Below are 20,818 nucleotides of genomic sequence, written 5' to 3'. Positions count from 1 at the left end.
TGGCGTGTAATTACCTGAATAAAAAGGAAAATTATGCTCACTGTAATTACTCTGGTCGAAAAAAAATATTAACACGCAACAGGAAGGAGAAATTTGTTGACAGTTATCAAAGAAAATGATGTCAATACGAAAAGTGAAAGATGAAAACAAAATTTCCGCATCTATTTCAACATTTGGGCGGTGAAACGAAATTCTAAGAGTCAGTTTTGCTCGAAATCATATAAATAAAGAATGGTATCAGGTCAGATTAAAAACCTTACTATTTATCCTAGGTGATTTTTTCCGATGATTATTTTTCCAGATGGTTTTTTGGGATTATGGAGAGATTTACGAAAAAAGCCACGATATTTTTCAAAGCGAAATTTCAGGGATCCTTTCTAATAACTAATAAAATGGGGTGCTTTTTTAAATTCTGGGACACTATTGTTGGCATTTCCTTCTTGCCGAGTACCAGGAAGTATTAGAAGCAAATTTACTACCTACATACACAGTCATCCGCAAAAATCTTTATCTTTTCAACAAAGCACGGCAACGCAAGAATCCATACGAGCAGGTCAACGAAAACGTGGGTTTCACGTAAAAATATTGATCTTTCAGAATGGCTGGCTTGTTCTTCTGATGTAAGTCCTATTGAGAACATCTGGGATGGCTGGTAAAAGAGACTTACGAGGATTTTTGTCAACTTAATACAATTTCTGAGCTGAAACCAGCTAAGTATTTCGGATACATGGGCTTTATTAACCCCAGAAAAGGTTTCTTATTACACCAACTCAATGTCAAATCGAATATTCTCACTTAATAGTAACAATGGAAACACAATAAATAATTAAAAAATAAGGGAAATTTGTTTCTTTCCTTTTTTCGGCGTGGAAGAGCTGTCTTTATAGCAATGAAACATCGTTTTCAGTGCACTCCGCTTACTACCTACAATAGTAGGAAAAGTACCGTTATAAAAAATTGCTTTTATCGAATTGTTAGAGTAACCATGGGGTTTTAAAATAACATCATTCGTTTTTGGGATGAGAGCACATTTTCTTCAGTATTTCACAGAAATATAATGTCTGTTAGCAATGAAACAAAAATTATATATATGTAAAAAGAAAGGACTAAAAGAAATTTTAATTTATATTTATAGCCCATCTGCAATTTTAAATTTATTGAGCGCCAAGGATCACATGAACCAAATTTCAGCAAGGTGTCTCAACTTTCACTCAAATTACAGCACGAAATTCAACTCGTTTAATATTTATAGTAAAGTGCAAGTCCATAGCGAAGTATATAGTTGAGGTAAATAAGAGCAAAATGTTGCGCGAGTACGAAAAGATAAAATCTATAAGCGTGTCTGTGATATTGACTGTCAGTTAAACGGCCAAATTCAGGCTAATTGACTTGCATTCAAGTTTAATTAATAAATCACACACACATGTTTATAAGTATAGCAAATAATTCGCATGTGTGTGTGCTTTGAAGTGGAAATCCGCATAATGCACAATTTTGTTCGACTACATGGCGTATACGTAACGCAGCGCTTGTGTTTGTTATCACACAAACACAAACACCAGCACAAAGGCGCAAAGAATGCAAAGCACTGCAGGCGCGCCAGCAAAAAGCGGTTTACGCATGCAAATGTGCTTGCTTCTTGCTTATTTTTCGTGCGTGTGTGTGCTTTTCCTAATGCAAAGTGACTGCTGACGGCGAGTAATGTAAACGCGTGTTTGCAATGCGCTGCGTGCTTCATGCAACATGCTGCACATTTACATTGCATGCATATACATTGCATTTACTTTTACAACTTTTTGCAGCTTTGAATTTTATGAAAAGCAGCAAGGAAGCATTTTTATAAAATTTGCTAAAAACCAGCTTCACTCCTACTTTGTGGCATGTGCGGACGCGCTTAAGTTGCATGTGCAGTTTATTGCTTAAAACAAGTAAATATCAATTAGAGAACAAGTTGGCTAATATATTAACTATCTACTGCTCTTGATTAGTTTCATTTAAATAGTCTAAAATTGCCTTTCAGAGCTGCAATTTTTATAGAATAAGAGGTATAAAGGCGGATTTTTTTCTTATTATTCCTCTCTTGATTTGCAACCCACAAAATAACTTTTTTTTTTGCAAATGCCTAATTGAATTCTGTGGCAACTTTAGGCAATATCAATAAGTTTTACTCATCCTTATGTGTGTATGAAAAATAAAACGCGATTAAAACCGTTAGGAAGTGCGAAATAAGTATAAAGGCATTGTGAAAATTAATGGGTCTAATCATTGAATCCGCAACGAATTCGATTTCGATACGATACAGATTTTCGATCGAAAATTTTCATGCAATCATTCATTCCGTCGATAAACTGCTTTATCAAAAAACACAAATGTCAAACTACATTATCGACGGTAAATTTGACAAGTTTGAAAAATTAAATTGGTTGGGCTTTTGCTTCGTTTATATAAATATTTGAAATGGATACAATCATGTTACATTTAAGTGATAGCGATAATGAGGATGAAAATTGTATACAAATTCGTCGCGAGCGCAGAAATTTGAGGAATAATTCAAAAGACATATTGGAAATGGATGATTATAAGTGAGTATTTAAGCTAAAAACGACATAGATAACTTTGTTTACATGCATATACATTTACAGTTTCTTCAAAAATTTTCGCATCAACAAAGGAGCATTTATATACATTTTAGAGGAATACGAAAATGTATGTGGAAATGATAAGAGACAAGGTTCTCTTTCTCCGAAAATAAAACTTGCTGCATGTCTGCGCTTCTTTGCCACAGGCAACTATCAGCATTGTGTTGGAAGGGACTTCAATATAAATGTGGCCCAATCGACATTCTGTGGAATATTAGAGGAAGTTCTAAACATTCTTGAGTACAGACTATGTTCACGGTGGATTTCTATTTACATGAATGAAAACGAAGAATTGGAATCAAAAACATTTTTTTTTACCAAGTCAAAAATTCCGGGTGTGACAATGGCAGTTGATGGAACTCACATAAAGATAATGGCTCCAACGAGAGATAAACATCTTTATTATAAGCGCAAAGGATTCTCAAGTCTGAACGTTATGATAGTAAGACTTTTATATTTATCTTTAAACTGAATATTTATATATATTCGCTTTTCTGAATGTATATAGGTGTGCGACCACAAAATGCAAATACGCTACGTTAGTGCAAAATATCCTGGCAGTAGTCACGATTCTCATGTATGGGATTTGAGTGACATAAAAACTATCAGCGCAATCAATTATCGGAGAGGAAATGCAAATTTAATATTAGGTGAGAAACCATTGATAAAAGTACGATCACCTAATAAAAATGTACGCATTAAAGGAGACAAAGGGTATCCTCTTCAACCATGGCTCATAACTCCATTTAGAGAACCAATCACATGCCTCAGAAAAAGAAGATTTAATACGTATCATGCTAAAGGCCGAATAGTTGTTGAGAAAACAATAGGTTTATTAAAATCAGTATTTCGTTGCCTTTGCAGTGAACGAGGACTACATTACGCACCATATAAAGCAGCGCGTATTGTTAATTTCTGCTGTGCATTGCATAATATTCGTTTGCATTTTAATTCTAACGAAAATTTTAATGAGCCACACCTGGATATATCTGAAAATGAATATTCAAACAATGATGACAATGACTTAAATGATATGCCTACCGACGAAGCAAATAGAATAAGAGAAACTTTTTTAGATATGTTTTAGTATAAGTTCATATATAACTAAATATGTTGAGTTCATTTTTATTAAAACTAAGTTAAAAAACGTAAAAATTCATTAAAATGTAAATATTTTGAATTAATAATAAAAACTTATGGATTATTTAAATGTTCAAGTTCCAGTTCTAGAATTTTTTTTTTGGTTTCCAATTTATCAAAGGCTATTTTTTCCATGACAGCATTATGTCGCTTCATTTCTTTCAATTTATCCTTCTCATTTTCACTTAGTTTCCTAAGCCACCTGTTTGTGTCGGACTGTTCTTGGATATAGTCTTTTTGATGTTTAATGAGCGTGGCTAACAATTTAGATACATTTTCCTCCATCTTTTTTTGAATATTTATTTGTTCTGTAAGAAGACCCATTTTGTTTATTTTACTCTTTTTATGTGGGGTACAGAACACATCAGCATCTGCATTAGATTCTATGGTCTGGCCAGGAGTCATATATCAATCAAGTCAATGTCAGGCTGGAAATAAATTGACTCAACCGGTCTTTTGCGGGGAGTACTTGTGGTTGGTATTTCTTCCGGAATATTTTCTTTTGAGCATCCAAAACTTGTAATGCCCTTTAATCCCTCCACTGATGCATTGAGTGATAGAATAACACTCACTTCCTCTTCCAGTGCACTTAAAGAAATTTGGCTGAAGTGCCCACCTCCTGTTCCTGAAATTTGCTTTCCATTTTTGACCATTTTTATCTTCGTCGCAAACTTGAAATCTGTCCAAACCTATAACTTAGGTAGCTTAATTCCGATAATATACAAATGGTGATTTTTCATACCTTCTTCCATCCAGTTCTGTCCTTGATTGGGGGACCTACTGCGTTTAATTTGCTTGAAATTTCTTCCCAAAAATGATTCAATTCGCCTGGTGCTCTTTGCGAAAATCCTTTCGCTATGTCGGGGTGCAGCTTCATTTCACTTACTAACACTTCAAATTGTTTTTTGTTGGTGTGTTTTTGTCTCTTATCTCTAAAATATCAATTTAAAATATAAATGATTGCGTCATTAGCAATTGTTTTTAAAAATACTTACAAATTATCCATTTTTGTAAGAATTCCGCAACGCACTCACCAACGGATTGATTTCGACACAAATTTTCGATATTGCGGAATCAATGATTTCGAAATTAGCGACATCTATGTGCCGCGGAAAGCATTTTATCAAGTCGGTAAGTGAGTTCACTTCGATCGAAAATTTTATTTTCGATACGGTTTCAATGATTTCAACGCAAATTTTTTCGATCATATCGACCCATATTTCGATCGAAACGGATTCAATGATTAGGCCCAATATTTTATAAAAATTATACTGACAGTACAAGGAAATACAAGTAGGTATCTCTTATCTTAGTCTATTTTTATACTCTCGCAACAATGTTGCTAAGGAGAGTATATTAGTTTTGTTCACATAACGGTTGTTTGTAAGTCCTAAAACTAAAAGAGTCAGATATAGGGTTATATATACCAAAGTGATCAAGGTGACGAGTAGAGTCGAAATCCGGTTGTCTGTCTGTCCGTCCGTCCGTCTGTCCGTCCGTCCGTCCGTGCAAGCTGTAACGTGAGTAAAAATTGAGATATCATGATGAAACTTGGTACACGTATTCCTTGGCTCCATAAGAAGGTTAAGTTCGAAGATGGGCAAAATCGACAAACTACCACGCCCACAAAATGGCGGAAACCGAAAACCTATAAAGTGTCATAACTAAGCCATAAATAAAGATATTAAAGTGAAATTTGGAACAAAGGATCGCATTAGGGAGGGACATATTTGGAAGTAATTTTTTTGGAAAAGTGGGCGTGGCCCGGCCCCCTACTAAGTTTTTTGTACATATCTCGGAAACTACTATAGCTATGTCAATCAAACTGTACAGAGTCGTTTCCTTCAGGCATTTCCATATACAGTTCAAAAATGGAAGAAATCGGATAATAACCACGCCCACCTCCCTTACAAAGGTTATGTTGAAAATCACTGAAAGTGCGTTAACCGACTAACAAAAAACGTCAGAAACACTAAATTTTACGAAAGAAATTGCAGAAGGAAGCTGCACCTAGGCTTTTTTTAAAAATTGAAAATGGGCGTGGCCTCGCCCACTTATGGACCAAAAACCATATCGCAGGAACTACTAGACCGATTTCAATGAAATTCGGCAAAAAAAATCCTGGGCTGTACATAAATGTTGTGTAACTTGTGTGAGGCTCCTTTTAGGTTGGGCTAAACAAGAACCTAGACATTTGTCATTTGCTATAGCAATGATTTGGACTGAACCAAAGGATGATGTAAATGATTGTTATTTTTGTTTGACTCAAACAAAAGGTATTACCAACAAATCCAAACACAATATCCAGTATCCAAACTTGTCTTCGGCCAAGGGACCCATCCTACATAGTGCCAAACTACCTGTGCGGATGCCTCCAAATCGATCAGCAAGTGAGAATTCTAGTCCGGAATTTGTTCTTAGTCAGCATAATAAGGTATCTGAAGATAGTGACTCAAGCTATGAACCGTTAACTTCAAAAGAACCGCACTTATTGACACAACGTGATGTAAACGATTTAGTACGTGATTTAAATCTGTCTAAAAAAACAGGCTGAACTTTTGGGGTCTAGATTAAGCGAGGGGAATTTACTTTCTCGTGGTACAAAGATTTCCCATTTTCGACGTCGTGACGATGAAATAAAACCTTACTTTTCTGAAGGAGGTGGTTTAGTCTATTGTAATAACGTTCCTGTTGTGATGAATTTATTAAATTTCGAATATGATCCAAGTCACTGGCGACTGTTTATTGACTCTTCAAAAACTAGTTTGAAAGCAGTGTTACTGCATAACGGAAACAAATTTCCTTCAGTGTCGATTGCTCATGGTTCTAATATGAAAGAGACTTAAGAAAATATGAGATTTACTTGAAAATTTTGAATATAGTAAACACGCTTGGAAAATTTGTGGTGATTTTAAAGTCATTGCACTTTTACTTGGACTACAGCTTGGTTATACGAAATTTTGCTGTTTTATTTGTGAATAGGGCAGTAGAGACAGAAAAAGTCACTATGAAAAGAAAGTGTGGCCCAAGCGTGAATCACTAATTCCAGGCCAAAAAAATGTTAAAAATGATCCTCTGGTGAACCCTGATGACATACTTTTACCACCGTTGCACATAAAGCTTGGCCTGATAAAAAATTTTGTAAAAGCTATGCCTAAAGATGGAGATGGTCTTTTATATCTAAAAAATCAAAGAGGGAAGAAGAAAAACTGAATGATCAGGAAAAACTCGCCTGGATATATTTTGTGAATGTTGTTCAAAATTTTCTAGGTAACCATAAAGCGGAAAATTACAAAGATTTAATAAATGAACTTATGATATCATTTAAAGCTTTGGGGTGTAATATATCCTTGAAAATACATATGCTAGACTCTCATCTGGATTTCTTTCCGGCAAAATTGGGTGCTGTGAGTGACGAACAAGGTGAGAGGTTCCATCAAGACATTTCCTTAATGGGGAAGCGTTATCAAGGGAAATGGAGTCCAAGAATGCTAGCAGACTGTTGTTGGAGACTTAAAAGGGACCTACCGAAAGCCAAATATTCAAGAAAATCATAAGTATCTATTTGATATTAGGAAATAATTCTGTAAGTGTGGCTGAATTTTGTATGTTTTGATGTCACAAGAAAACATGATGTGTACATTTTTTTTCATTGATATATTATTATTTGGTGGCCCTAGTAATTTCAAAATTTGATATAAATTTTCATGTGACAAAAAAAATTACAAATTTGTTGACCAGTGTTATTATTTGTTTTAATGGATGGGACACGCATTGGCTAAGCAGCATTTCGATTCCTGCGCAGAAGTCATAAATTGGGTGCCTAATTGGTTTGCTCCAAAAGACTAACATTTCTATTGGCATACTATCCACAAACAAAAGTGGTCAAAATGTGTGAAAGGCAATGGTCAATACTTTGAATAATTTTTTTCTCACAACAGAAAACGCTAATTTCATACCATTACACCGGCAAGAAGTCTGAAACTAGTACCAACCAAGAATTTTTCGAGCTATGATCCAGCTCTCATAATAATGATGGTGATTTTAACAGAGCTTGATTCGACAACTAGATGCCCCAAATTATTCTCCAATCCGCGAAAGTGGTACATAGAGGATTTTTTAGTGTATCCATGTGGATGGTAGGGCCAATTCAATTACTTCATCTCATTGAGGTTTTTCCAATATATGTACAATACCACTATGAGCAAAAATATTAAAACGTTTTTCATAATTTTAAAATTCATACTTTATTCTTCAAAATCTATGTCGACCCCCTCAAAGGCTCTAAAACACTTGTGCCAACTTTTTGTCCAACCCTCTAAAAAGTTGCTAAAACTAACTTCCGAAATAGTCTTAAATGCGCAGAGCGATTCACATTTTATGTCTTCAATTGACACAAAACGGTTTCTCGGGAGCGGTCGTTTGATGAAACTAGTTAAATCAAGTGAGTATGATGGTTGCGGCACGATGTTGGTTGAAAATTTGGCGAAAAATTCACGAATAATTAATGCAGTATGTGACGGTGCATTGTCATGGTGTAAAAACCAAGAGATATCTGCCCATAATTCCGACTTATTTTTACGAATCTTCACGCAAACGACGCATAACATTCAGGTATTTGTTGCCGACAGTTTGGCCGGACGGAAGTAATGCGGAGTGCACCACACCTCGATAATCAATGCAATCTTTCATGTTGAAACCTTAATTTTTGACCTACTTTGACTTTGTTTTTTTCGGCTTCGGCTTCGACTCACCTTTGCCACGATGATCGGTCGACTGATCGACTATTTTGGGGTCGGAAGCAGGGATCCAAGACACGTCGCCAGTAATAATACGTTTCATGACATCCTGATAGGTGGGAAACATTGTTTCACAGACGACAACGCAACGCTGGTTTTCGTAAAAATTTAGTGATTTTGTAACAGAACGTGCTTTCCCTTATGTTAGAGCCAAATAATATTTCAAAATGATTTTCATCAACCCTTCCGATATTCCAACGATGCCAGTAAGATCTCTGATTGTTAGTTTTCGATACTCAAACACCAGTTCTTGTATTTTATTGACGTGTTAATCATTAGTTGATGTTGATGGCCGTTCTGAACGTGGTTCGTCGTCAACGCATTTTCGAACCTGTTTGAATATTTTGTACTAGTCAAAAACACTTGCTCGCGACAAAAAATTATCACCGAAGTCTTTTTCTAACATTCTGAATGTTTTGACTCCAGAAATTTGATTCCGCAAACAAAATTTATTGACATATCTTTGTAGAATAATTTCACTCATCGAATGTACTTTGCGTTATAAGAAAGACAAGCTTATACTAAACATTAATGTGACATTTGCCGCAGATGTCCCTGACAGTCAGACCAACTTAGGGAAAAAATTTTTCGACTTGTGAAATTTAAATTAAAAAGTCTTACTATTTCTTGCCCATAGTAGTATGTACGGTTTAAGACCAACCAGAAAAGGTAACCAATTATGATGTTTCTTAATATGAACCCTTTTCAATGCTATACATATTTTGGAAGAACTACGTCGAGTGCTATTATCATTTTCGAAATAAAGGCAATGTTATGTATTTTTCATATTTTCTATTGAAAGTTGCAAGTAAACACAAGTTGACCTTCAGAACAAATAAGAAGCAGAAACAAGGCATCATATTAAATTGAATATATACCCTTAGGCTAACAGGGGACGTTTGAGGAAAGACGGGTACAGAGATTCAAAAGATTGAAATTAAACATTTAAACACCGATCGTCATCACCTCAGCCAGCCAATGAGTTGGAAGCAACTTGAATGTGTTAGGAAAACTTACATTATTAGACCAAATAGAAAACCAGAAAAAGCTTTGACTTCGACTGTTTCAAAGCTATAATAGTCTTCTTGGGTACATTTCTTATAGTGTAAATATGCAGAATGATCTTTATATTGAGGAGTTAGTAAGGACACCATACCATCAACTGTGCCAAAACTTCATGATGATGTAATAGGTTGTCAAAAAAGTCTTGTGGTATTTTCGCTAGTTGGCGCTGAAAGCGCGTAGTTCTAGTTTTATTCGTCGCATCGGGTCATGCTATACCTTTTTGGAAAGCTCATTTGACGCGCTAACACTTGTTTGATTGATTGTCGTTTCTTTTAAGTCGTTCGTGAGTTATAGCGTCGCAAACATGGAGCAAAATAAAGAGAAAATACGGCATATTTTACAGTACTACTACGATAAAGGCAAAAATGCATCTGAAGCCGCCAATAAAATTTTTGCAGTTTATGGGCCCGATACAGTTTCCATTTCCAACGCACAACGATGGTTTCAACGTTTTCGTTCTGGTGTAGAGGTGGTCGAAGATGCGCCACGCTCCGGAAGGCCTGTCGTCGAAAATTGCGATAAAATCGCTGAATTGGTCGAAAGAGACCGGCGTAGTAGCAGCCGTAGCATCGGTCAAGAGCTGGACATGAGTCATCAAAAACTCATTTCAGTTTCAATAAAAAAAAAATCAATAAATTTTGAGAGAATAACGTGCATAAAAATATAGGTCTACAGGTATATACCAGACGACTCTGCTCGTCCCGCTAATCATTTATATAAATCCAATCATAAATTCTAAAGGGCATCCGACGTTTCCTTTTGTGTATTACAAACATCGTTTAAACTTAAGACACCCTGTAGAAAGTGTAAAAGAAATGCTTTTGAAAATTCAATGGTTCCAGTATCCCAAACAAGAGGATAACTGTAAAATTTGTCTAAACTTCCTTAAATACTTGTAGCTATCATATATTTTCCATTAAAAAGTTCAAAGAAAAGTTTCACCAATTTCATGGCTTTCTGCAGAATATTGTTTTAACCTTGACAACAACATATGCAAAACAACGGTGGTTATATATTTGTGCAAGAAATTACTGAAGAATCCCCTTTGGACTGCATTAATCTGCCGCTTGCTGCATTCACTTGCGGCTACTTTGTAAAGCCAATTCCATTTATATTTCAACTGCCCAAAACTCAGAGCAACCAAATTACTTTCGCTTCTAAAAGCTTACATTTTCCTTGGAAATAAACCAAATTGTGTATGTGTTGTGTGTGTGTGATTGTGTATGTGTGCTGCTGCGCCCACTAGCATGTCTCCTTGGAAACTTTATCTCTTTCGAATCGCTGGCGCACATGCGAAGGACTTCGTCGGCCCTTCACTAAATAATTTCGCCATTTGATCGATTTATTATTGCCAAAGTTCATTGTTTTACTGTTGTTGTTGTTTGTATTAGCTGCTCAATGCGTAAAATTGCCCACAACACTGTTGCCCTATGTTTATCGATGTTTTGTTCGCAGTGTCTCTTTGTTTTCTTTGCGTCGCTTTTGACATTCAAATTTATGCAACACTGACAATATTGACAAAGTTTCTCGCCCGCACATGCACACACACACACATACATACACATAAACATCACATCATCAATTGTTCGACATCTTGGTGGGCTGTTTGACTGTCTTTCTTTGTTTTTATGTCGCAATAAAAGTTTCGATGGCATTTTTTTACACACAACAGCGCCAGCTAGTGCTGAGCAGAAGCGACGTGGCGTATGAGTAACCTTCTTATGTGGACGCAGTGGTGCGGCAAGCGCTTAGCGGAGTTTTGAGCACTTTTTGTATAAGAGTTTTCAGCTTTTTTACGAGCATCTCAGGTGCAGCCCATACGATTTTGATATCCATTTGGTGAGAAGTTTTGTCGCATGAGTTATTTAAATATTCATCGTATATGCTATATTGGCAACAATAACCGCCTAAATACAAATATGGGTTTACAGTTGTTATATCAACATTTTAAATGGTTGTAGTTGTTATGAAAGTGTTGTCTTTAATGGCCGAAGGGTTAGGTTTTGGCTAATAAAATATATGTGCAGGGTTACTAAATTCGGCATATCCGACCTCTTGGCAAAAATATGAAACTATTTTTACACATATTCGGACAGGCAAACGTTTTGAAATATATCTTTAACTGATCAGTGTAGAAGCGGAAAGATGAAAATTCTTCTTTACGTTCGATTAATAGAGGTTAAGGATCAATTTCGGTCGGTTCGATTCAAAGATTTCTCTAAAAATGTTTTAATGTCGTAAAATTTAAATTTTGAGATTAAGGTGGTCTAGAATTTTCAAAAAATCGATTTTTTTTTGTTTGATAGTTCGAAAGTATAGTCCTTTAAGAATATACTGTAAAATTTTTGGATGGAAATTCACATTATTTTAGCTTCTACAGCCGTTTTAGCAGGTAGCGGGCGGTCGAGGGACTCAATAAATGGAGGTTTTGTACGTCATTTATCTCAAAACTGCTTTTTTCGGAGTGCCGTTGATGAAAAAAAACTATCCATCTGAATTACTTGAAATTTTAATATGGTGTTTAAAATATCAGTATCTATCGCTGGGACTACGATCAAATTTTAATTTTAAGAACTTCGATTTTTTTCGATCTAAAACTGGTCCAAAAATAGCTGTTTTCAGAATCTGAACTTCAAAAGCGCGAAATTTTCTTAATTTTAAATTTTTTTTTTTGTTGTAGTCCCAGCGATAGCTGCACTCCTACTGATTAATAATTTATTTGGTTTTTTATGTTTCAGATGTTCTGAAGAGTTAAAATCAACAACTTCATCGGGAGTCATTTTTAAAGATAGCTTTTTTTGGACGCCATTTTCAATATTGTTAAACATTTTTTTTATTTCAAAAAAAATATTTTTGTACTTTTCATAAGTGTATAAATAAACTTAATACAAATTTTAAATCGATTGCTCTTTTTTTAAACCCTAAAAAAAAATTCAGAAAACACCCTTAATTTGAGGGTTCTAGACCACCGAGACTCCTTAAGAGAATCAAGTAGAAGAGGAGGAAGGAGCGGTTCCAAAGTATCAAAAAGTGATGGAAGAAACGTATCATGGTTAATGGTATCGTTACATGGTGGCAGATTACTGCTGATCCCTAAAAAGAGAGTGTTCGCCGGAGAATCATAAAACAAATTCTTAAAAAAAGTTTCAGGAAATATAAAATATTTTTTTTTTTACATTTTACTCTCAAATTCTTTAACTACTAATAAATGGCACAAAACAAACCACGCCTTTCGCACAATATTGCAAGTATTTTTCGGTCAATATTAATCACAGGAATTAATTTTCTATTTTAAGTGTGCTCTCCCGAGACCACAAAAAGGGAGACCACACATTCTGCGCCAACTATCGTGGGATAAGCCTCCTCAACATCGCATATAAGGTTCTATCGAGCGTATTGTGTGAAAGATTAAAGCCCACCGTCAACAAACTGATTGGACCTTATCAGTGCGGCCTTAGACGTGGCAAATCAACAACCGATCAGATATTTACCATGCGCCAAACTTTGGAAAAGAAAAGAGAATCGAAACACAACACCTCTTCGTCGATTTCAAAGCTGCTTTCGACAGCACGAAAAGGAGCTGCCTTTATGCCGCTATGTCTGAATTTGGTATCCCCGCAAAACTAATACGGTTGTGTAAACTGACGTTAAGTAACACCGAAAGCTCCGTCAGGGCCGGGAAGGACCTCTCCGAGACGTTCGATACCAAACGAGGTTTCAAACAAGGTGACTTCCTATCAGGCGACTTCTTCAATCTACTGCTGGAAAAAACAATTCGAGCCGCAGCACTAAAAGGGAAGGTAAGTACTACCTTCTATAAGAGCGTACAGCTGCTGAGTTCATTACTAGAATTTGGAATTATATTTGTTGAAAATAAAAATAATTTCGTACACCCACACTTTTCGGTTTTAAGTTTGTGATTGTTTTTGTTTCGACCTTAGTGCAAACATTTTTTTTACAAGCAATAATAAATATGTTTTATAAATTTACTTTTACTAATTACTTGTCATGTTAGAATCATATATGTGGAGACTCACCTTTTTCATGAACGTCATTACATTGGTGGGCAACATTTTGTTGACTTATCGCTCTCTCTCAGTAAAAGGTGAAATTTCGGTTATAATTAACGGTTTTTCGTTTCTCACTTCGCTGCGCGGCTAATAATGACCGTTTTTTTCAACCGCCTAACGGCCAAAAAATTCCGGTTTATATTTTTATTTCTTTCTCGCAGCCAATTTATTGTTACTTTTGATAACTGGATGGCTCTTTTTTATTATTTATGCCACACTCCGCGCCATTTTGTTGCGCGCGAATGCACAAATTTTTAATTATTTTAATGGCAAAGCGAAATGTTTGCCTTTGAGTGCGGCTATCTGTGTGTGTGTGTGCCGTATGATAACTGAGTTTTCTGAGTTTTGAGAATTAAGTTGATTTGACTATATTTTGCTCGCGTTTGCTTCGAATACACTGTGAGAAATGAGGTCACTCAGCTGCAAGGCTGCAAGTCTAATGGCTGATGTTTACATAAATGCAACAAAAACAACAATGGGGTGCGCAACACATTTCGTTTTTTGGTAGCAACGGTGTAAGCGTGTCAGGTAACGGTATTCAATGCTGCTCTTCGATGCGCTGTCTGCGAAAAATATTTTTCTTTAAATTTTTCGGTTTGTGATTTCTTTCGCAGCAACAAAATATTATTTTTCAAGCTTTGAAACGCTAGTAGCCAGCTTTTTCAATGCTCTCCTGTATTTTACCGTAAAATAAGTGGGTTGCAACTGTAATAACGGTGCTTTTGCGCACGCTGCTACATCCGCTGGGCCGTATTCCGGTCCACCGCCAGCAGCTGACAGTATAATTGGCGTTGTTGTTGCTATTGTTTTTGTTGTCGTTTGATGCAGTGTCGCATGAAGCAAAAATTTATATCGCTTTGTATGCGCGCGGTTCGTGCAACGCCGTGTAATTTGGCTGGTTTCACCGGTTACAAGTGCGCCACACTAACACATGCATGCAACACGCATTTACTGTTGCGCGTCATTATTTTCTTGACGGTTATTATTATGGTTGGCGGAGCGCGTTTTATTTGCTTTGCCACTGTTTGTTGCTTTATTTTCGCGCTGCCTTCAACCAAAATTTACATTTGCTGCTTTTTCATTATTTCCATAGCATACTTTCCGGCGTTGGCGTGGCGTTTTAACAACGTGCCCCACAGTTTCGGTTAGTTTTTGTTGTAGTACAGTTGCCTGCTTAAACGCGTGACTGATTCGCTCAATGCATTCGTTTTCCCAACTACCTCGCTTCCTGGCCGAATTCCGCTTGCTTTCTTCGCCGCTTTTATTCTCACTTTTATTTTGCTTTTACTGGTACTTTTCAGGTGCAGCTTGACTCGCTGCCGTCGCGTGACATTGTTGATGTACGCTTTCTGCCCATTTGCATTTGAATGCTGTCAGCATTTTTCTGAAATTCTGTGTAACGGTGAATTAAAACTTTTCGAATGAAATGCGCGGACCGACGAGCTGCTGGTTGAAGTTGAGGTTTTTATGCTTTACCGTGTAATTTCATAATTTTTTTGTTCCTTAAGTCGCATTTGCGTCGTAATTCTGGAAGAAAGCAAGAAAATAATATTTGTGGGATTAATAAAAAATTTGAATACTCGTAGTTTATTCAAATACTCGTTTTCTTAATGAAAAGTTATATCTAGAAATTCTTTCCTTATACTAAAGCTGTCAGTAGTTATAATACACATCGAGAAGGGAGAGTGAGGGTGGTTTTCGTTTGCTTCAAATGCTCTCACAACCATACTTATCAAATGAATTTTTTTGTATGACGAAAAGCAAGTGTAGCAATTAATGCTGAAGTAATGATAATAGCATTAGTTTCTCTTTAACACTAATCACCCACCCAACAAACCAACCCATCAGTGAGCAAAGTCCTTTTGTTAATAAATTTCTTTTTTTTTTTTGTTTAAAAGCTCTATTCGGGATTGGCTCACTATAGACGCAATCATAGTTCGCTCAAGTTGCTGTTGCATGCCCTAATATACCCTTTAATTAGCCGGGCCTACAATGAGTTGGAGGTATAAAGGGAAAGCCGCAATTATGGCTGCGCAAGAGCGTAAGTATAGACAAAGAGTGAATACTTAAGTCAAAGGCAATTTTACTTTCATTCACATGCTTATAATTTATGTACATGCGTGAGAGCATTGAAAGTAAAGGCTAATTTGACTCGTAGCCTATGTGTAACTTAAGTGGTTATAGCCACTAGTGAATTTCAAAAATTTAATGTTTTTTGCATATGACTCGTCAATTGAAAAGTAACCGCCCAACCATAGTAAAATATAATTTTTTGGCAAAACTCGATTTTTTATTCAACATAATTCTTTTACAGATCTGAGAACAAAAAAATAGTCCCTGGTGGCCAGATCTGAAGAATAAGACCAATGCATGGATTTTTGGCATCGTGTTCACTGACACATGATGCAGTGCATTGCCTTGGTGAAATAGCACTTTCTTCTCTTCAAATGTGGCAGTGTCTGCCGATTTGGTCTTCCAAGAGGTCCAACAACGCTATGTTATAATCGCTGTCAATCCTCTGTTGGTGCTGTTGTTCCTTCCATTTTCAAGATAGTCAATAAAAGTTATTCCATGCCATAACCCTAACAGCCGATAGTTGCATTTATCCACACTGTGGAGCGGGTTCAGCGTGTACAGCCCACTTGAGTAACTGTCGATTAGGTTAGATGGCTGATCTAGAGAGATCGCAGGTGGACTGTTATAAGTATTCCTTTGTGAAACCGTTGATAAGAAGAACTCCTGCTTTCGCTTAGTAGGGAATACAAGTTTGTACAGGCGTCTAATTTTCATACCCGTCAGGCTCGATGATAAGTCTGAAGTTATGTGCTCCCAAGTATTTAAGTATTGACCTTCCGAACGCAGGACAGTTAAGAAGGAAGTGTTAAGTTGTTTCCACCTCCTCTTTTATCACACAGCTTCTGCAAATGGCGTCTGGTAAGATTCCCAGCAGGCAGTGGGCAGTTAAAAGCCCCACACCTAGGGTGAGGCTAGCCTTACTGAGAGCAAAGAGATCAGTAGATCTCTTGCGATCGATCTTGGGTGATAGCGCATGTACCGATGGTGGTCCAGCACGGTCAAAGCTTCAGCGAAGCCTGAAGTCCCGGGTTTTTATCTAGTAATAGAAAAAAAGCGGATACGGGAGCACCTTCCCACTACCATTATACTGCTAGCGGTTTAGGGTGCCTTTCCTTCCTAGCTCATAAGCTTTACAATTTCCTACGATTCGTGGCCTCGCGCTCTTACCAGTCTCATCACAAAAAGACTTTAAGCTATTGATATCGAAGTTAGGCACTCCTTGAATAACTCTAAATAATGAGTTCAAGGCTTGTATCGTCGCTCTGATATCTGAGTTGATAGACACTTCTCAGAAGGAGGCTGCACTCTGGAGCAGTAAAGCTACTGCTATCCTAATGACTGCTACCTTGGTTTGAAAGACACCGCAATGATTAGGTAAAGAAAGTGTACAAGTTTCTCAGTTTTTTTATTCGACCAATATCTTCACATAATTTTGGTGGAATTATAGTGAAAATATAGTGACTATGGTGGTAAACAATACTTTGAATCGGAATCTGGAAAAATCCATTCGAATTGTGCTAATAAAATAAAGAACCCCGCCAAGTTAGTCTTAGATTTAAAAAATAACCTTCGTATATAATTGGCCCACGCTAATACACATTCCAAATTTTTTTTAATATACCCTTGCATATGTATGTGCGTATAGGGATGCTAGCATACGACCAGCGTGGGAATGAGTGAACATAAGAATGAAACTAACTGTTTAACAACCACAACAACAAATATGCTTATCACAAATCGATTTACAACGCTTATTTGCTCTCCTTGCAACACACACTCTACGACACGCAGGCAACATTGGTTAAATTGCTTTAGTATATATGGTGGCTATGCATGTGTGTGCCTATATATACATATATACATAACCAAATATATATATAGCCATATATGTATATGTGTGTGTCTGCTTGCGTGGCTGTGGACCACAAGCATTTGTTTGCATAAAGCTTGAGCGCAGAATATTTTCAGCTGACCATAATCAAATCGAATGCTAACGGTATTTATCGTTGACTCCCATTTGTGAAAGCCTTGCCACACAAGCTGATATGAACTCAATATTTCGAGCAAACTTTCTCAGAAAACGCAAATTTCTACAAATATCAGCAGAATCTTTGAAATGCGATGCATTCAAGCGGTCAAATATCCGTTCAATTGCTATTTGGCGCAGCTCATGTGATGATTTCTCCAGAGATGCTGACCGCCAAGCGAGTGCATGAACTTGCCATATTTAAATATGTGTGTGAGTGTGTGTTTGGACATCAAGATAGCTGATAATCTGCATAAATGTATGCGTATTGGCGCACACATACACATAAAGAAAGAAGAGGCAGAGATATGCATGTAAACAAATCGCCGCACGCCTCCCAGACATGTGGCTCGGCGACGCCCGCGCAATCAACGAAAGGATGCCAGATGTTTGTATATACAAGTGTATAATATGTAATGTATATACATATGTATGTATATGTGTGAATATATATTCGAGTATGTGTTTGATTTCATTCAGCGTCCAACGCTTCTATCTCGCTTTGCCTGTCATCTCAAGTGTGAATGCAAAGATTAAAGCGAATCGAATAAATTGAGTGCGTAAGTGAATGAATGAAACTTTAGCCAAGCGAGTGTGAGTGTGTGTGTGTATGAAAGAAAAAAGTTTATTCATACAACTTTTCACAGTTGAACGATTGAAGCATGTGATTGAGCGCACATACACACACATACACTCACAATGTGCCACTAGTTGTCCGTCGGTGAGTGTAATCGACAGTTTAGTTGCCGGCTTTGAATTGCAACTATTTGCCAACACAAATGCATATCTATTTTTATGCATGCATGCAAGTGTGTGTGTGTGTGTGTTTGTAATTGCTTCTGCACACACTTATTTGTGCCTCGTCGTGCACTTTTGGACTCTGTTTACACGCTGCAAATGAATGTAAAATATTTACTTAAATCAAAGCGTTATTCTATTTGCGGCCAAGTGGAGTGGCTGTGCTTTGCTTTAAGCATATTTTCACATTTTTGCACTCGCACACACTCACACGTTAGCTGTGCCAGTCGCATGTTGCCAAAACGCCTCGGACCACAGTGAGATATAACAAAGGAATTCAATTAGTCGGAATGTAAATACTCTCAGCTTTACTTAATCGATTTGTAGTCTTAGTTGCAGTTACACAAATTACAAAAAAAAAAATACAAAAAAAGCAAAAGCAATTCTTCGAAATTTTCTCGGGTTTTAATATGGAATTGATAACAGCAAACATTTTAATTTGCCGGTGGCGGTGAAGAATGCAAGCAAGTGAAGGGTAATGAGTGTGAAAGTAAGAAAACGCTTTAATTTCGGTTGCACCAAGGCTAGAATACCCTTCACAAGTAAAAAAGTTCGAGGACTTGCAAATGATCGTTTATTTTATATAAAAGTTATATGCTATAGCCACCCGTTCTGAACAAGTTCTTCGAATATTATGGCGTTGCTTTAAAGTATATTCCCTATCGAATTTATATCTCGTTAAATAAAAAGTGTTCTATAAACTCGGAATCGGTTTTGATCGATCATTTACTATGGGAGCTAAATACTTTAGTACTAAAATTAGATTTCTTATACATAATATTATATAATATCATTGATTTGGGCAATAATACATATCAAGTTCTATTAGGATATCTCGTCAAATAGAAAAGGTTTTCAAACAAGGACTTGAAATTATTGACATAAACAATTTCTTCAGATATTTCTCCATTATCTTAGATAAAAATACATGCCAAATTTCTTGAATTTCCCGTCAAGTAAAAAGTCGTTCTGTTTGCACATGTGACTGTTACATTGTGACAAAAAATTATCCGAAAATTTTAAATAAAACGCAAAAAAATTTTATTTATACAATATTATATATTTCGTCGCCTACAAAGTCATCCCCAGCAGATGTATGTAATACACTTTTGTCAACGACTTTTTAGCCCTCAAAACTTTTTCATAAGTTCCTTCACCGAATTTTGTTTTATCTCTTTGAATGACGGAAAATTGTTAACTCCTCATTGATTGTCCAATCGTTTTGTCCTCTACTCCGATATTTATTGACTTGTTTGCCTGTAAAACGCATAAACTCATGCCTCATTTGCAGTTATGAGGATGCTCTCTATGAATGTGGAATCGGAATTCGCACGATCAAACATGCCCAAAGAGACCTCTTTACGTATGGAACTCTATTTGAAAGAACTCAGCTTTATCGAGACGAGTCGAGCACGAACGCGTTTCATACCCAAAATATCCACCAAAATCATTCGAACGGACTCGCAAGAGATATCAAGCTCTCTTGATATCTCTCTAACACTTGCCTGGCGATTTTGAAGCACCATATCCTTATCCTTTTTTAATATTAGGTGGTCGAAAAAGTCTTTTCGTATTTCCAATCAAAATTCCACTAATTTTTTTATATTTATACTAACAAATAAATAAAGAAAAATTTACCATTTTGGTCGACCACTTTTTGCCATTTTTCCGCTAGAGAAATTATCCAATCAGTGTAAAACTTTTATTAGTGTAAATCGAAATTTCGAAATTTCCAGAACCGAAGCGAGCGAACCATTGTTGTGGTACACGAACTGATGTTCACAAATTCAGTTCCACAAACTTCATTGGTGGCTTACGTGGCATTCTTTCCTTTATTATAAAAAAAATTATATAGCGAATTTCTCCATTATTTTCACTCATTTTTGAACAGCTGTATTTGAAGGTTTATACCCCTCGTTAGCTTGTGTTTTTGATAAAACTTAATCAACGTAAGTCGTTTCAAACATTCGCAATGATTCCGCATACAAAATTTGGTTAGAGATACAAGATTTGAGGCAAATTCTCTGTTCGATATTTCTATCCATTGCAAAAATCGCAACGCACTACTGAGGTGCACTGACTTAGGGGGGGAGATACTTTTAGAATTTCACTGTTATCAGTAAAATACGCTCTCTAATTTTCATTAAGATAACTCACAAGTTGGCTGATATACAAGGTCTGTCGCAAAAGAAACAGAACTTTTTA

General features: G+C 36.4%; 2 protein-coding genes across 3 annotated transcripts in view; one reads left to right on the top strand and one right to left on the bottom strand.

Moving 5' to 3' along the window:
• Positions 1–20,818, bottom strand: part of LOC120779062 (regulating synaptic membrane exocytosis protein 2) — a 414,623-nt gene that overhangs the window by 197,456 nt on the left and 196,349 nt on the right. For both annotated transcript variants that reach the window (XM_040111195.1, XM_040111196.1), the window contains exon 4: positions 13,681–15,240. In XM_040111195.1, coding sequence (XP_039967129.1) covers positions 13,681–13,716 — 36 coding nt within the window. In that variant the 5' untranslated portion in view covers positions 13,717–15,240. The remainder of the gene's footprint in view (positions 1–13,680; positions 15,241–20,818) is intronic.
• Positions 3,163–3,726, top strand: LOC120779068 (putative nuclease HARBI1). Its single transcript, XM_040111204.1, has 2 exons — positions 3,163–3,289; positions 3,344–3,726. The coding sequence occupies exons 1-2, from the start codon at positions 3,163–3,165 to the stop codon at positions 3,724–3,726; spliced, it is 510 nt and encodes a 169-aa protein (XP_039967138.1).

Source organism: Bactrocera tryoni, chromosome 5, assembly GCF_016617805.1.
Source record: "Bactrocera tryoni isolate S06 chromosome 5, CSIRO_BtryS06_freeze2, whole genome shotgun sequence".
Lineage (NCBI taxonomy): Eukaryota > Metazoa > Arthropoda > Insecta > Diptera > Tephritidae > Bactrocera > Bactrocera tryoni.
This window is presented reverse-complemented; position numbering and strand designations above follow the sequence as displayed.